The sequence below is a fragment of the Eptesicus fuscus genome, chromosome 13, assembly GCF_027574615.1.
Source record: "Eptesicus fuscus isolate TK198812 chromosome 13, DD_ASM_mEF_20220401, whole genome shotgun sequence".
Classification (NCBI taxonomy): Eukaryota; Metazoa; Chordata; class Mammalia; order Chiroptera; family Vespertilionidae; genus Eptesicus; species Eptesicus fuscus.
This window is the reverse complement of record NC_072485.1, coordinates 69053565-69068152: the sequence shown is the minus strand read 5'-3', so window position 1 is coordinate 69068152 and position 14588 is coordinate 69053565. Positions and strand designations below refer to the sequence as shown.

The following is a 14588-nucleotide window of genomic DNA, read 5'->3' as shown; positions in this document are numbered from 1 at the left end:
CTCCCCTTGGTCCCCGCTGGACTTGATTTGATCCCTCCTCAGCTCCCCACTGCAGAGTTTTGTACAGAGGCTCCTGCGGGTTCCTCATACCCTTTTCCCTTTGATTTTGGGGTCCAGGCTGTGCTATCCAGCCCTGTTTCCTGGCCTGAGCTGCCCCTGGCCCCTGACCCCATGGGGCTGGTGGCTCCAGTCGTCCCCAGGACCAGCCCGGGATAGAAATGGCATTTCCTCTTGGCCAGGCTACAGCTGTTTTTGTTGTCTGTGTTCTCAAGAGCTTCCTCTGGGGATGGCAGGGAGGGTAACCAGATTCCACGGGACCCCCGATTGCCCTCTCCACCACTCACCCCTCTTCCCCTGTCTCTTTGATCCTTTTCCTGTGCTGGTCCCGCCTTCCCATCCCCAGAACAGAATGACTGAGAACATGAAGGAGTGTTTGGCGCAAACCAAGGCAGCTGTGGGGGACATGGTGACCGTGGTGAAAACAGAAGTCTGCTCACCTCTCCGTGACCAGGAGTATGGCCAGCCCTGGTGAGGCCCCTGTGTGGGGACAGGAGAGGGAGAAGGGGGGGGATCACTGGCTGGGTGGATCGGGTTGGTGGGAGACCCTACGGAGAGTTGCCATTCCCTGCCCACGTTCCTTATGCTGCTCCGCGCAGCTCTTGGGACCAGAGGTGAGCACGGGCTTTCGAGAAAACCAAGCAGCGGCCAGGAAGGCCTGGGCCCAGGTCTCAGGCACCTCCCTCTCCACCTTTGTACTGACCCCTGCACAGGCAGGCTGACTGGGGCTCCTCCTCCTCCTGCCCAGTACCTGTGGCCTCCTGACCAGGTCCTCGGCTTCTCTAGCCGCCACCCTCTCCCTCTCCGATGGCTTCTTTGCTCTCTTTCACGGCCCCTGTCCTGGACAGTTCTAGGAGACCAGACCCCTCGGCCATGGAAGTGGAGCCCAAGAGACTGAAGGGGAAGCGTGACCTCATCATGCCCAAAAGTTTCCAGCAAGTGGACTTCTGGTGTAAGTGGAGCTTGGGGCTATTTCCTGGGCTACTCCTCCCTTCACCCCTAACCCCTGACCCCATCTCGCTTAGGGAATTTGCAGGGCTAATACTAATGATAGGCGCCAGACACAGATTCACGCCTCAGTTAATTGCCCCATTAGCCATTGAGATGGTTGTCATTGGTCCCATTTTCCAGGTCAGGAGACTGAGGCGTTTTCCAGGTCCCACAGCCCACAGATGCACAGTTGCATTCAAACCCAGAGCTATCTGATTCCAGAGCATGCTCTTTCTTCCAGTTTTTCAAACTTGAAACAAAGGCAGTTACTGGCTTCCTTGTTGGCAGGCATGTCCTTGAGCCCCCAGGGAAGATACTGGGTTATTGCTACTGAGGACTCAGGGATCCCGTAGCTGGCTGGGGTGGAGCCAGGGCTGGGCTCGGTAGTGCCAGGCAGTGCTTTCCATTGCCCTTGCTGGTCTCAGGGTGGGCTTCCCATCAGCCCTTCAGCCTCCTCCATGGGGGTCCTACCTCCCCCAACAACCGAATTCCTCCTCTTTCTCTCCCTCCAGTCTGCGAGTCCTGTCAGGAGTACTTTGTGGATGAATGCCCGAAACATGGTCCCCCTGTGTTTGTGTCCGACACGCCGGTGCCTGTGGGCCTCCCAGACCGGGCCGCCCTCACCATCCCCCAGGGCATGGAGGTGGTCAAGGACGCCAATGGGGAGAATGACGTGCGATGCATAAATGAGGTTATCCCCAAAGGCCACATCTTCGGCCCTTATGAGGGACAGATCTCCACCCAAGACAAATCAGCTGGCTTCTTCTCTTGGCTGGTGAGTGTCCCCTGGGCAGTGCCATGTGAGAGGGTGCCAAGGAACATGAAAGGGAACCAGCAGGGGGAGCCATCTGCTGGCCCGGCCTGGCTCAAGAGCTTTTTGCCATCATTCCCGGAGTGGTGGGTGATGAATCTTGCTTGTCCCCGCGTGCTAGCTAAGTGGCTGCAACCCTTGGTGGCTGAGGCCCATGCCGAGGAGCTCATCTGGCGGTAGTCGGCAGAATCCGTGGTGGAGCGATTTCCCTGTGAATCCTCCTTGTGGGTGTCTGGTGGGCCATTCGGTGGCATTTACGAAAGGTTTGTGCACGCCCTCCTCTGGAGCTGGGGACTTGGAGCTGGGGACTGTGGGGATGCAAAGCATGGCATTCAGCTAAAAAAGCAGTAATGTCAGGTGCTGGGCTGGTTGCTGGAGGTAAAGCCTTCAATAAGACAGACAAGGTCCCTGCCTCCAGGGAGTAGGGGGAGCAGGCATTGAACAAGTACTTGCATATGCGATCGTTGCTACTGAAGGGGGCAGCGGGAGGCGGCAGTGTTCACAGTGTTCGGGGATTTGGGCCCTGGAGCCCAAGTTCAATATGTCACCCAGCTTTGCTATTTACTATCTACTCGACTTTGGACGAGTCATTTAACCTCTTTGTGCCTGTTCTGTAACAGGATAATCGTAGTTGATGGTGAAGATTAAATGAGTCAAAACTGTAAAGTTCTTAGAGTTATGCTTGCCCTTAGTAAGTACTCAGAGAATATCAGCTATTATTATTATTGTTCGCCTACACGAGGGGTTTGGGCAAGACTTTCTTTAGCCTGAGATTGGAAGAGTGAATAGCAGTAATAGAAGGGGATGGAAAAATGCTCCCTGGAGACAGAACAGCTGAGAGAGTAATTCCATGAAGTCCTGTGCGGCAATAGCAATGAGCCTGGGAGGCAGCATGGCAAGGAAAGGGAGCCCAGGCCAGAGTAGCTCAGTGTGTAGAGTATGATGGGCCTATGCACTGGAGGGTCACAGGTTTAATTCCCGGTCAAGGACACATACCTTGGTTGCAGGTCCAGTCCCCACCCCCAGGCCTGTCGGGTATGTGTGGTATGGGAGGCAACCAGTTGATGTGTTTCTCTCACAGCGATGTGTCTCTCTCTCTCCCCCTTCCACTCTCATTAAAAATCAATGAAAAAATATCTTTACTTAATGGTAAGATATGTACACATATAATACCTCAATAAAAAATATTAAAAAAAAAAAAATATCCTTACTCCTTGGGTGAGGATTAAAAAATAAATAAGAAAGAGAGGGAGGCAGGGGCCAGATCCTGCTGCATCTCATAAGCCAGGGCCGGTGCATCGTCCCTCCTGTGGGCCAGGGGAAGCCATTGAAGCATTTCAAGCAGAGGCGTGACTCCAAGAATTGGGATTCTAAGTGGGAAGCTGGGATGGGGGTAAGGAAAGATGGTGGTTTAAATGCAGGTGCTAGAGGTGGGCATATTTGAGAGAGATTTAGGAGGGAGAATCTCCAAGATTTAGTGATAGATGGGATGTGGAGGTGAGGAAGAAGGGTTTTCAAAGATATAAAGAGGAAGAATTATCCAAGACAACTCTCAGGAGTCAAGCTTGAACAGAGATGGGGGATGTGGGACAGTAGAGAAAGGCAGGCTAGGGGGTAGAAAGATCATTCATTATGCATTTAAATAAACACTTGTTGATGATCTCCTTTGTGCCAGGTGATGGGCTGGCCCTGGGGTACAAATGGTGGGCCAGATCAGACATCGGTCCTGCCCTGTTTACTGTAGCGAAGAGGGAATGGGCAAAAGAATAAGATAAATAAATAGAAAATTAGGGCTCTGGAAGGTAATGGAGAGAGTGGCTAAGAGAAAAGTGAACAACCAAGAAAATGCATGTGGCCAGAGGTCAGGGAAGGCTTCCTACTAGTTGAACTGGGATGGAAGGAAGAGAATACGCACCAGGTGAAGATGGATGAGGGGCATCCAGAAACAGCATATGCAAAGCCCTGAGGCAAGAGAGCACAACATTTTTGAGCAACAGGAAGAAGGCCAGTGTGCCTGGCGTGCAGCCAACACAGGGGCCTGGAGGAGGTGATGAAGACTTGGCCATTGTAGAGCCCAGTGGTCCAAATTGGGACTTTTGTTCTTTAGTTTAAAGAACTTTGGCCACAGCATGGAGAACTGATGGGGATGGTGAGGGCATTGGTCAAGAATGGATGCCCACACCCTGTTTAGAGTGCCGTGGTTATTCTCAAAGTCGACAATATCAGGGGCTTGGGCTCGGGTGGGAGCAGAAACATGGAGACACGTGAAGTGGTTTGTGAACTGCTTTAAAGATGAAAGAGATTTGACTTGTAAATAAACTATTTGCCCTAAGTAAGGAAGAGGGAAGCGTCTAGAACAACCCCTGCAGTGTCCTCTCCCAACAAGTCAGGGATGGTGCCTTTCTCTGAGTAATGGGAATTGCCAGAGGGGGACTGGGATGAGGGAAAGATCTTGGTTTTGGACTTGTTGAGTTGGTGGGAATTGCCAGAGGGGGACTGGGATGAGGGAAAGATCTTGGTTTTGGACTTGTTGAGTTGGAGTGACATCAAGGTATCCTAGTGACGATGTCACATAGGCATTTTGATATGGGGGTTTAGCGCTTGGAAAGGAGGTATAGAAGTGTCACTTCTGAAGTCACCTGGGCAGAAATGGTCAGAGAGGTCAGGGTGTGGAGGGCACCTCCAGGGAAAACAGGCTGAATGAGAGATGGAGAGGGCTTATGACTTAGCTTTGAGGAATGTCAACAGTTAGTGATTCAGAAGGGTTGCTTGATGCTGGAAGGGAGACAGAGAAAGAGCAGCCTGCGGGTAGGAGCCCAGAAGGGCTAATAATGTCAATTTCTTCTGAGAAGCCAAGCAAGCGAAGGACTTAATAGTGTCCATTGGATTTCGTGTCAGGGAAGTCATTGGTGACTTTAGCAAGAGCTGTTATTATAATAGTCCTCAATCTGGAGTAATTTGCTCTGCTCTCCCCCACCCATGGGACATTTGGCAAAGTCTGGAGGCATTTTTGGCCATTACAATTCAGGATGGGGATATACCATGGGCATCTAGAAGGTAGAGGCCAGGATGTTGCTCAGTGTTTCATAGTGCATAGGCTTGCCTCCTGCAACAAAAAATGATCTGGCCTCCAATGCCAATAGTACTGCACAGGAGAACCCCTGCAGAAGAGTGATGAGATGGAAACCTTATTAGAATGGAGGTGAGCAGTAGAGTCACTTCTCAGACGATTGATCCTATATAATAAAGAGGTAATATGCAAATTGACCATTACTCCAACACACAAGATGGCCGCCCCCATGTGGACACAAGATGGCTGGCAGGGGAGGGCAGTTAGGGGTGACTGGGCCAGCAGGGGAGGGCAGTTAGGGGCAATCAGGCTGGCAGGCGAGGGCAGTTAGGGGTGACCAGGCTGGCAAGGGAGGGAAGTTAGGGGCGACCAGGCCAGCAGGGGAGGGCAGTTAGGGGCAATCGGCAGGGGAGCAGTTAGGCATTGATCAGGCTGGCAAGGGGAGTGGTTAGGGGGTGATCAGGCTGGCAGGTAGAAGTGGTAAGGGGCAATCAGGCAGGAAGGCAGGCGAGCGGTTGGGAGCCACCAGTCCTGGATTGTGAGAGGGATGTCTGACTGCCCGTTTAGGCCTTTTGGGATCGGGCCTAAACGGGCAGTCGGACATCCCTTTAGGGGTCCCAGATTGGAGAGGGTACAGTCTGGGCTGAGGGACACCCCTCCCCTCCAGCCCCCCGTGCACGAATTTCATTCACCAGGCCTCTAGTTGAGAGATAAGAAGCAAGGAGAGAGACAGGACATAGGCAAGGTGATGGCTGGAGGGAGACATGGGGTCGAAGGTGTTTGTCAATGACAGACTTGAACATTCTTAAGGAACCCAGTGAAGGAGTCTTAGAGTAGAGATAAGGCATGATGGATAAGCTTTTATATTGCCTGAGAATGTTCAGATGGAGACACTGGATATGGGAAGGAGGTGGGTCAGCATTTTTTTTTTTTTTCTGTCATGGGAGGAATACCCTAGAGGTTTGGAGCAGATGGAGGGAGATAAGGATAGTTGGCCAAATAATACCCCTCCAAGGATGCCCATGTCCTGATCCCCAGAACCTGTGACTGTGTTATCTTACGTAGCAGAAAGGACTTTGCAGATGTGATTATATTAAGGATCTTGAGATGGAGAAATGGTCTTGGATTACCCGGTGGCCTAATGTAATGACATGCATGTTTATAAGGGGAGGCAGGAGAGTCAGGGTCAGAGACCAAAGATGGGAAGATGCTCTCCTGCTGACCTTGGAGATACTGGAAGGAGCCGGGGGGCAGGCAGCCTGTAGAAGCCAGGAAGGTCAAGGAAACACATTCTTTCTTGGAGCTTCCAGAAAGCACGCATTCCTGCTCATATCTTGATTTTGGGACTTAGGATCTCCAGAACTGAGAGATAAGGAATGTGTGTTGTTTTAAGCCACCGTGTTTGTGGAGGTTTGTCACAGCAGCGATAGGAAACTAAGCCAGTGGGCTTACGTGTTTTGGGGCCATCAGCGAAGACGTGCGGAGAGGTAGAGAGTGGTGGTCTGACACTGAGGAGAATGGAGAAGGCGAATTCAGGCTGGGAGGTGCCCAGCAGGTGCCCAGGTGGAGCTGCCCAGAGGCTCACTGGTGTGTGTGGGCCTGCAGCCCAGCGGATATAGGGGAAACTAAGCAAATAAATGTTTGCATTTATGCAACTGGAGCCCTAGGACAGGGTGGCCGTGGGGTCAGTGCTGTGGAGGGTGAGAAGCTTGAGGCCTGAGAGCACACGTGGCTCAGGCAGCACACAGGTCCCGGTGTCCTAGGCAGGGGCCGTTTCCCAGCAAAAGCCACATTGCTATGGACTGAGAGGTGAATGAGTGGGGGGTGAGTTGAGGGGCCCAGCGAGGATGGTTGGCTTATTTTATAAGTCTGGCTGCTCACTGAGCAATTATTATGTGCCAAGTGCATACTACATTCCTCCTCACAACAGTCCCACAGTGGGAGGTTGCTGCCCTCTTGTTCAGATGAGGGCACCCAGGACCAAAGAGGTCAAGTGGCCCCAACTCTCATAGCTGGTACATGGGAGACTTGGGCTCCTTCAAAGATAGCCCCTGTCCATGACGCCAAGGGGCCTTAAGGAATTCCTTCAGGGAAAGACATGTCAGGAGGTGGATCAGCGAGTGTGGTTATGTGTCCAACCTCACAGACACAGAGCCACTGCCAAGCACTGGGCCCTGAGTGGGGAGCTCTGGGGCTACCAGAAATGCATGCGGTTTGCTCCATGTTCTTCCAGAACCTGTGGTCCACCTATGGCCGAGATGGATGAGGAAGGGGGCAGCTTATTCCCAATCAAGTAATATGCAGGCGGAGTGTTGCTGGTGATTGTAGTGCTATAGGGCAGGGAGGGGGGATTGGTTTTGGCAGGGCAGACTGGAGATGGGTCTTGAAGGATGGGTAGAAGTTCAACAGAGGAGGCTGTGGGCTTCCTGCAGGGAAATCTTGGGGGAGAAAATCTAGGGCCATGCCCCGGGAAGGGTTGCTAGGATCCCCTTCTTCCCCGCCACAGTCAGAGTCTGCACCTGGGGACAGCGCAGCCAGGCAAGCTGGGGTCTGTAAAGCAGGCAGCTTCCCAGGTATACAGCCAGGCATGGGTCTGGGGTCTGGAGGAAAGGGAGACTAGGAAGCTCTGGGGTTGCAGCCTGGTCATAGACCGGCTCCACTGGTCAGGGGTGGGCATGGCCCATGGTGCCAGGGTGGGGCCAGAGGCCAGCAGGCTGAACCCCTGCAGGTTCCTTTCTAGGACCGTGAGCTATAGCATGTGGATGGAAGAGGGGAGGGAGTGGCTGGAGGTCGCACGTGAAGGCTTTGACCTTCGCGATCCAGAGAAGAGGCCTCAAAGGCCCAGAGAGAACAAATATGCAAAATGGCTCAAGAAAGCAGGGCCCGTGTGTGAGTGAGTGTGTGTGTGTGTGTGTGTGTGTGTGTGTATGTGTGTGTGTGTATATGTGTGTGTGTGTGTGTGTGTGTGTGTCTCAAATGGGTTGGATCAGGATCTGGAAGCCCCACATTCTAAATAAACTGCATTCATTTATCAAATACTGTTCCAAAGCCATACTTGATGTCCTTTCCTGACCTTCTGCTGCCTTCAAAAACTCTGGCCCCCATCCAACACCACATATTTCCTCCCACAACTCCTCAGCGTGTACACTGTACTCCAGTAGAAATGGTGGCACTAATGGTAGCATAGCAATTAATGTTTATTGAGCACTTATCCCGTGTCTGGGTCTGCTCGGCACCTTATATAGCAAGATCCCATTCGATCCTAGTGATGCCTCTGTGAAGTAGATATTATTCTACCCATTATACAGTTGAGAAAACTGAGGCCTAGTGAGGGTGAGTCATTCTTCACAAAGCTAAACAGTCACTGAATTGGGAGAATGTGACTCCAGAACCCACTCTCTCATTCCGCCTCCTGTTCCTCTTCATTTCCCTTCCTCACCTCACCTTTCCCTACCTCCTGGCCTTGGTTGACTGTTCTGTTCATCTTTCCCGTGCCCTCTCCGTCTCCCCTCAGCCAGTGGGAATGCCGGTCCTAGTGCGTGCGGTGTGGTGTAGAGACGTGGCCTGGATTTAGATGGACCGAATGGCCAGTTCCACTTTGCACCTCTCTTTCATGGCCTGGCCTCCTTGGAAGGAGCTTTGTCCTCCCTTCAGGCTGTTTAGAAAAGAAAGGCCCCTCGTTTTGCTTTCTCAGCTCAGTGGGAATTATAAACTGCATCAATCATTGCCAGGTCTCCAGGCTGTCCTCAGACACAGCAGGCCGCAGCCGATGCTCAGGCACGAGGTGCTTGAGGAGGGCCATGCAACCATGTGGTCCGGTGAAGGGGCAGAAGAAAGAGGAGGCCCGCACAGGGTTTCTATTTCAGTTTTTGACTTGAACCCAGTCTTGTTCCAGAAGGGATGTAGGGCAGCCTAGCAGGATACATAAAATATAACATGATAGCATATTAAAACTGGGGGAGAGATTAAGGAAGAAAAACAAGGGTGGAGGCCCTAATTGGAGCCAGGAAGGAGGCCAATAATGTGTACCGTAATGACCTGTACATGCGCTTTTAGTATGTGGGGTCCACATCTGGCCGCCCCCGGGAAGGGCCAGCCTGGGCAGCTGCCAGCGTGTTCTGTCCCTCACGTGAGAAGTCCCAGGGAGCTCCTGAGCAGGTCAGCCCTTCTGGGTACTGACACCGGACACGAGACTTCCCGGAGGTCCTCATGAGGAGGAGACTGGGTGGCGGGCTTGCTCACCTGCTGTCAGTCGGCCTCTCTGCCCGCCAGACTCCTACTGTCCTGGGGGGACGCAGACGTGAAATGGTGTTGCAGTGTTTTCCATTCCAGCTTCTATCGAAAGTGGGGATTTGTTTTAAAACTTGAAATTGGATGTGCGAAGGTTCACGGCAGGGCCTCTGCAAACCTCTAAGTAACGGGGATCGATGAAAGTGTAGGCAGACATTTATGATGCCGTGAGATATCCGTGCCAACGGGCAGTTTTTACCAAGTGCGGGGGAGCCCAGAAAAGGGGGGAATAATGGGCTTGTCTGGGAAGAAAAGAAGGGACAAATGAGGCAGTTGGGGCATGTCTGGGTGCACCGGCGTGAACAAGTGCTTTTCATGCTTGTTGGTTAATGGCTGTGAACTCTTTATTGTGAAAATCGCCAACCCTGTAGGAGAGTTATGGTATAATGGATACCCACACACCCTGTGAGCGCGACACTTGGGAAGAGTTTAGGCCACTTGTTTGCAGAATGTGCCACAGTTTTGATGGTTTCCTCGTGATCCATTCAGATTATAGTGTTTCGGTACAGACATTGTGTCTTTCTCATCATGGACGGCAGCAGGCATAGGTGTCAGTTTGTTTGTCTTTTACCAGATGGTTTCACCAACGATTAATGATTCTTGCTTGTATCAATTATTATTCATAGTTTAAAATGATGTTTAACTATTCCTCCTACATTTATTACTTGACATTCTTTTTTTTTTTAAAAAAGTTTTTTTTAAAAAAATGCTCAGCTTGGCCAGTGTGGCTCAGTTGGTTTGGAGCGTCGTCCTGTACCCTGAAAGGTTGAGTGTTTGATTCCTGGTCAAGGCACATGCCTAGGTTGTAGGTTTGATCCACTGTTCGGCCCCGTATGGGAGAGAGGTAACCAATTGACGTTTCTCTCTCATGTTGATGTTTCTTTCTCTCCCTCCCCTCTCTCTAAAAATCAGTGATTAAAAATTTTTTAAGTTCTCAAATTCACCCCATCCCATCCCCCATTTACAGTTTATCTTTAGTGTCAGTATGGACTCATGAATTCTTCTTTTCTTCCATGTGTTCTAGTCTGTTACTGTCATTGTTTTTTTATGTTTAAATTGCTCTAGAACTGACCAGTGTGCGCTTGTTCCCACTGGCTTCTCCTTATTATTTGAGCACTCCCTTACTTTCTGATGCAAAAAGGTGTTCCAGCCATCTCTCTTAGGAGCTCTAATTCATGTTAGTGGGTAATGGTGTTCAGAAACCAGGATCTCCAAGTGATAGGTGTGCACATTGTTATTGGGGTTTTCTTGCCTCTAGGCCTGACCAAGATTTTGAGGGATGAGTTGAAATGAGTGGCCTACGGAGTCAGGAATTGAGGGGACATGAATCACAAGCTGTGGGCACAGCATGTACAAAGGCCCAAGGGCACAGGTATAATGTTGAGGCTGGGTATAGTAACAGGGAATAGCAGAAGTAGAGTGTGCTTAGAAGGAAACATGAAAGAAGATGCTAGAAAAAAATCACCTTTCTCCTGTTCTAAGATGTTATTATGGACCTTAAGGTACTCTTGATTCAATATCAGCTCTTTCCAGGAGTAAAAATATGTACCTGGATCCTAAGATTCCTCTTAACACCAGAAATATTTTATAAATGCTGGTAGTTTGGTTTTGGGATCATAAATAAAACCAAAGATTCCCCCAAAAATATAAAATGCTATTGAACCTGTCTGTGATTCTCAAAGTCTTGCTATTGGAACCAAAGTAGACCATGAAAAACTATGCTGAACGGCCCAATATTTCCCTGTGAACCAGTTCCACACTTGACCTTCTTCATTCCTTGTCTCCTGAGCACCTCTACAGCAGTAGAGGATACATAAAATATAACATGGTAGCATATTAAATATAAAAATATAACATGATAGCTGTCCCTCACTTGTGTTGTGCTCAGGTGACTTTTAATGTTCATGGGGTCCCAACATTATATTAATTGTATTCTAATGTTACTTAAAAAGGTGTACACCTAAAGCTAGATAGAAATAAAACATCGTATAGCTTTTAAACAACTATAAAACCACGACAGATTTGCAAACATTAAATGAACAAGAACTACACAAACCAACAGACTTCAAATGAAGAAAGTCAGCTTACCGTGTTGGATGATGTTTTCTGGGGACTAGGTTGGCCACGGTAGTGACGACAGAGACAGATTCTTCAGCCTTTGGCATCCTATGCGCCTGTGGGTATCTTTATTTTCTTTGTCTCTTTGAAACCCTGGGAAATCGTCCATTAGCGCAATTGCCATGGTGTTTCTTGGGGTTTTTTTTGCCCAAATGCATCATGTACATATTAAGTTTGCATCGGTTCTTTCTTCACAGGCTAATCAGTAATAACTGGTGTTGTACAGTCAGCTGCTACTGTGTAACAAGCCACCTCCCAATTCCGTGGCCTAGAACAGGGGTCAGCCAGCTTTTTGTGTAAAAGGCCGGATAGTCACTGTTTTAGGCTTTGTGGACCATGCAGTGTATTGTCACAACTACGCAACTCTGCCATGGTGGTGTGAGAGCAGCCACAGGTGGGGCAGGTTCTAGTGGCACTTTATTGACGGGTACTGAAATTGGAATTCCAAGGAATCTTCACACGATGAAATCGTCCTCTTTCGATTTATTTTTAACCATTTGGAAATGTACAAACTATTCTTAGCCGGTGGGCTGTACAAAAGCAGGTGGCGGGCTGGATTTAGCCTGCTGACCCCAGTGTAGAACAACAGTCATTATTCTTGCCCATGTCTGTGCCGCCGACTGGCTGGGTGGACTTAGCTGGGTGTGGCTGGGCGGCTCTGCCTCCAGCTTCAGTCCAGGGAGTGTGGCTCCTCCTGGTGGAGCTAGGTGTGCTCCACGTGTGCTTGTTCTGGGCTCAGACCGGAGGGGCAGGGCCTCCCTGGGAAAACGCTTCTGGCAAAGGCAGAGGCCCTGGAGGGCAAGGCCATCCTCACAAGCACATTTCAAGCCTTTGCTTGCATCATGTGTGTTAACATCCCATTGGCCAAACAAATAATCTGGCTGAATCCAAGGTCAAGGAGCAAACTACTGCAGAGTCATCCATCCGGCCAAGGGGCCAAGGGCGATAGGGAGGGGCCAGAACTGGGGCCAAGCATTCCGTCTACCACAAGTGCCAACTCGGTCACAGCACAATGCTTTTGTGTGGATGGAAGTCTCGTGGTTAGTTCCTCATGTTGATATTTTTAAATGAAAACATCGAATGAAAAATTTTTAGAACTTTCAGACTATATCCAAAGACCCTAGGTTGAGAAACGCTAATTTCTAGTAAACTTCCTAGCTTTAATCATAGGGAATTTGGGGTTTTCTCATGTTTGAAAGTTCCTCCAGTAGAGGTCTTGCCTGATCTACACCCCTCGAGCCTATTTCAGTACCCCTAAACCTCCGGGGGGGGGGGGGGGGGTCCTCAGCAAGTGCTAGGTCGGGTTGTTGCGTGATGATAACACAATAGCAACAACAATAGCTGCCATTTATTGGGCACTAAAAGATTTGTGTGTCTTAACTCTACATCCTCACAAGCATACTATGAGTTAGGTACTGTTATGTCCCTGGTACAGATTGGGAAACTGAGGCTGAAAGAGCCAGGTGACTTGTCCAGGGCTACCCAGCTAATCGTGGGGCCAGGACTTCAAACCAAAGCTCAAGCTCCTAATCTCCAGCCCCAGATTTGAATATTCAACGAACTTGGTCCCCCCACTCATCTGGGAACCTCCTGTTTCTCTAGAGAATACTTTTCAGGCCGAAGATAAAAGATTGTTTCTTTTTTTTTTAAATCTGATTGCTGCTGATGAATATGTGGCAGATTTTATTTTTTTAGCAACTTTATCAAGATATAAGTCACATATCATACAATTCACCTATTTAAAGTGTGTAATTCAGTGGTCTTTAATATATTTAGATATATGCAACCATCACCTTGAGAAGAAATGCTGTCTTTTAGCTGTCACCCCATCTCTTCTCCCCCCTCCCTCCCAGCCCTAGGCAACCACTAATGTACTTTCTATCTCTATAGATTTCTTTGTGCTGTACATTTCATATGAATGAGATCATACAGTATATAGTCTTTTGTGACTGCCTTCTGTCACTTAGCTTAATGTTTTCAAGGTTGTAACATGTATCACTTTTTATGGCCGAATAATATTCCATCGCATGGTTACCACATTTTGTTTATCTATTCATCAGTTGATGGGCAGTTGGGTTGTTTTCACTTTTTAGCTATAATGAATGATGCTGCTATAAACACTTGTGTACAGGTTTCTTTGTGGGCATTTTTAAAAATTTCTCTTGGGTATATACCAAGGAGTGGAATTGCTGGGATTAACTCTGTACTTAATCATTTGAGGAACTGCCATACTGTTTTCCAGAGAAGCTGGACCATTTTACATTCCCACCAATAATATATGAGGGCTCTGATTTCTCCACATCCTTGCGGACATTTGTGGTTATTTGACTTTTTAATTGTAGCCCTCCTCGTCTGTCCATGGACAGCAGGCTAGGGACCCAGACCTGAATCATCTCAGAGGCTTCCCTACAGCTTAAGTGTTCCTGTTTCTGGGTGTAGCAGATGCCAGAGCTCAAGTTCAGATTCAGGCCAGCCTCTTTGTCTCTCTGCTGCTCTGTTTGCTGGGCTGGGAAGTAGCTGGAGAACAGAAGTGATGCTGTCTGCCTCCTGGGGTTCTGGGAGGAGCATCTGAGATGTGAGGTACGAAAGCACTTTGTCAACCATGAATGGCTTCACAAATCATTTTTCGTGAGCGCTCTGCTCTAAGACGAGGTGTAGGGCTGAAAATCAAAATGTTTTATGGATTTGATGGATTCCTGGAAAGTTGCAAGCAAATCAGGTTTTTGAAAATCCAATCTCCGCAGCATTCGGTTATGTCATCATTTAGGAGAGGCCAACAGTGAATCCTCGATTGCGGCAGACATTCTGTGGCAAAGCAGAATATTCCTCCCTATTAAATGCATGTTCACATAGCAAATCTGCTCAAACCAGAGGAAGAGATGGGAGTTCATAGAGGATTCCAGGACATTTCTGGTTGATTCTGACAAGGTCATTCGGGGGAGCTTGTGGGTAGCATCCCTCACTCCGCAGAGTGCTTAAGAGCATGGGCTATACTGGCAGAGACCTGAGTTTGAACTCCAGTTTCCCCATGCATTTCCTTTGTGGTGTCAGGCAAGTTACCTAGCAACCCTGAACCTCAGTTTCCTAATCTATAAAATGGGCATGATAATAGTAGCTACTTTATAGAGTTGTGAGACTTCATGAGACAGAGTATTTGGCACCATGAAATTGCTCTATGAATGGCAGCTGTTGATGTTTTATTATTGATGCCTTTATTAATGATACCATGGTCAGGATGAACATCATGGTCCA

General features: G+C 49.1%; 1 protein-coding gene across 2 annotated transcripts in view; it reads left to right on the top strand.

Annotated features, from left to right (window-relative positions):
- Positions 1–409: 409 nt before the first annotated feature.
- The window catches only part of PRDM11 (PR/SET domain 11), a 44363-nt gene continuing 30184 nt past the window's right edge, over positions 410–14588 (top strand). For both annotated transcript variants that reach the window (XM_028153582.2, XM_054725158.1), the window contains exons 1-3: positions 410–528; positions 906–1009; positions 1560–1822. In XM_028153582.2, coding sequence (XP_028009383.2) covers positions 410–528; positions 906–1009; positions 1560–1822 — 486 coding nt within the window. The remainder of the gene's footprint in view (positions 529–905; positions 1010–1559; positions 1823–14588) is intronic.